The sequence below is a fragment of the Chaetura pelagica genome, unplaced genomic scaffold (assembly GCF_000747805.2).
Source record: "Chaetura pelagica isolate M959 unplaced genomic scaffold, ChaPel_1.0 scaffold609, whole genome shotgun sequence".
NCBI classification, from domain to species: Eukaryota; Metazoa; Chordata; class Aves; order Apodiformes; family Apodidae; genus Chaetura; species Chaetura pelagica.
Genome location: NW_009954502.1, coordinates 2,355 through 4,124, shown reverse-complemented (window position 1 = coordinate 4,124; position 1,770 = coordinate 2,355). Strand labels below are relative to the sequence as shown.

Below are 1,770 nucleotides of genomic sequence, written 5' to 3'. Positions count from 1 at the left end.
ATGGGATGGTTTGGGTTGGAAGGGACCTTCAAGCCCACCCAGATGATCCCACTAGATGATCTTCAAGGTGCTGCCCCATCCCTGGAGTGTTCCAGGTATCTGCTATGGGGCTTGGAGCAGCCTGGGCTGGTGGGAGGGGTCCCTGCCCATGCAGGGGGTGGGACTGGATGGGCTTTCAGGTCCCTCCAACCCAACCCATCCTGTGGTTCCATGACCTCTGCTGAGTGCAGGATCTGCTCTCTCCCAGGCTCTACAAACACGTCAACGAGAAGCTCTTCTCCAAACCCACCTACTCAAGCTTCATTAAACTGCTGGACAACTACCAGAGGGTGACTGGCAGGGAGGAGGAGGTGACAGCAGAGGAGCTGAGGGAGCAGGACACCTTCCTGAAGGAGGTGATGGAAACTGAGCTGATGAAGAAACTCTTTGCCTTCCTCCACCAAAAAAGTGAGTCGTGGAGCTGGGTGGGGGATGATCTGGGAAGATGCTGCTGGAGGTGGGGGAGGAGAGGGCTCTCCAGAGCTGGCAGGACGTGGTGGGGATGCTCCCAGCTCTCCTCCTTTCCACCCAACCTTCCCTGCAGGTCGTTACGGCTCCGAGCAGGAGTTTGTGGCCGATCTGAAGGAGATGTGGTTTGGCCTCTACTCCAGGAGGGACGGTGAGAAGGACTCCAGCGGCTTCGAGCACGTCTTCTCAGGTAGATCCCTCTGGGATGTGGGGGGAACCAGGGGGAAACTGGACCAGGGAACTCAACCCAGGCTCTCCCTCGTGTTCAGGGGAGGTGAAGAAAGGGAAAGTGTCAGGATTTCACAACTGGATCCGCTTCTACCTCCTGGAGAAACGGGGTCTGGTCAACTACTTCAGCCACAACTTCGACGGGCCGGTGAGTGATCTCAGGGGGGATCCACAGCAACTGGAAGCCACCCCAGATCTGCTGCATCCCAGCTGGGGATGCACCGGGGGGGATGTTCACCCTGCCTGGGTCCCTCTGCCTCACTGGGGGGGACCCTGGGATGGAGGAAAGGTGGGAAGAGCCAGAAAAGATGATGCGATTGGTCAAAGGGGCTCCCAGAGCAGAGGTGAGAGATTTGAGGTTCAGAAGAGCAGAGGATCCCAGACTGGGTTGGGTTGGAGGGACCTTAAAGATCATCTAGATCCAGCTCCCCCTGCATGGGCAGGGACCCCTCCCACCAGCCCAGGCTGCTCCAAGCCCCACATCAGATACCTGGAACACTCCAGGGATGGGGCAGCACCTTGAAGATCATCTGGTGGGATCATCTGGGTGGGCTTGAAGGTCCCTTCCAACCCAAACCATCCCATGAGCTAAAGAGCATCCAAATCCACCCCCTGCATGGGCAGGGACCCCCTCCCACCAGCCCAGGTTGCTCCAAGCCCCATCCAACCTGCCCTTCAACACCCCCAGGGATGGGGCAGCCACAGCTTCCCTGCCCAACCTGTTCCAGCATCTCCCCAACCTCCCAGTGAAGATTTTCTTCCTCATCTCCAACCTCCATCTCCCCAATCCCAGTTTCAAGCCCTTCCCACTTGTCCTTTCACTACACACCCTCTAAAAAGTTGGGGGGGGGGGCTCTGTCTGGTGGCCCCTCAGACCAGCAAGAAGCTGCTCTGGACCCCTCCCTGGAGAAGGTGTGTTGGTGCCCACCTGCCCATGGAGATGGGCTGTGCTTGAATTCCCTGCCCCGCTGCCCCAGGAGCCAAGAGGACCTGGGGCTCTGATCCTTGAACCCCCTTTTTCCCGCCCCCACCCAC

The 1,770-nt window shown here is 58.8% G+C and overlaps 1 protein-coding gene across 1 annotated transcript in view; it reads left to right on the top strand.

The window, feature by feature from the left end:
- Window positions 1–883, top strand: part of ENDOU (endonuclease, polyU-specific) — a gene marked incomplete at both ends in the record, with an annotated part of 4,946 nt that extends 4,063 nt beyond the window's left edge. The window contains 3 exons of the mRNA XM_010004631.1: window positions 248–447; window positions 584–697; window positions 777–883. Coding sequence (XP_010002933.1) covers window positions 248–447; window positions 584–697; window positions 777–883 — 421 coding nt within the window. The remainder of the gene's footprint in view (window positions 1–247; window positions 448–583; window positions 698–776) is intronic.
- Window positions 884–1,770: the final 887 nt, after the last annotated feature.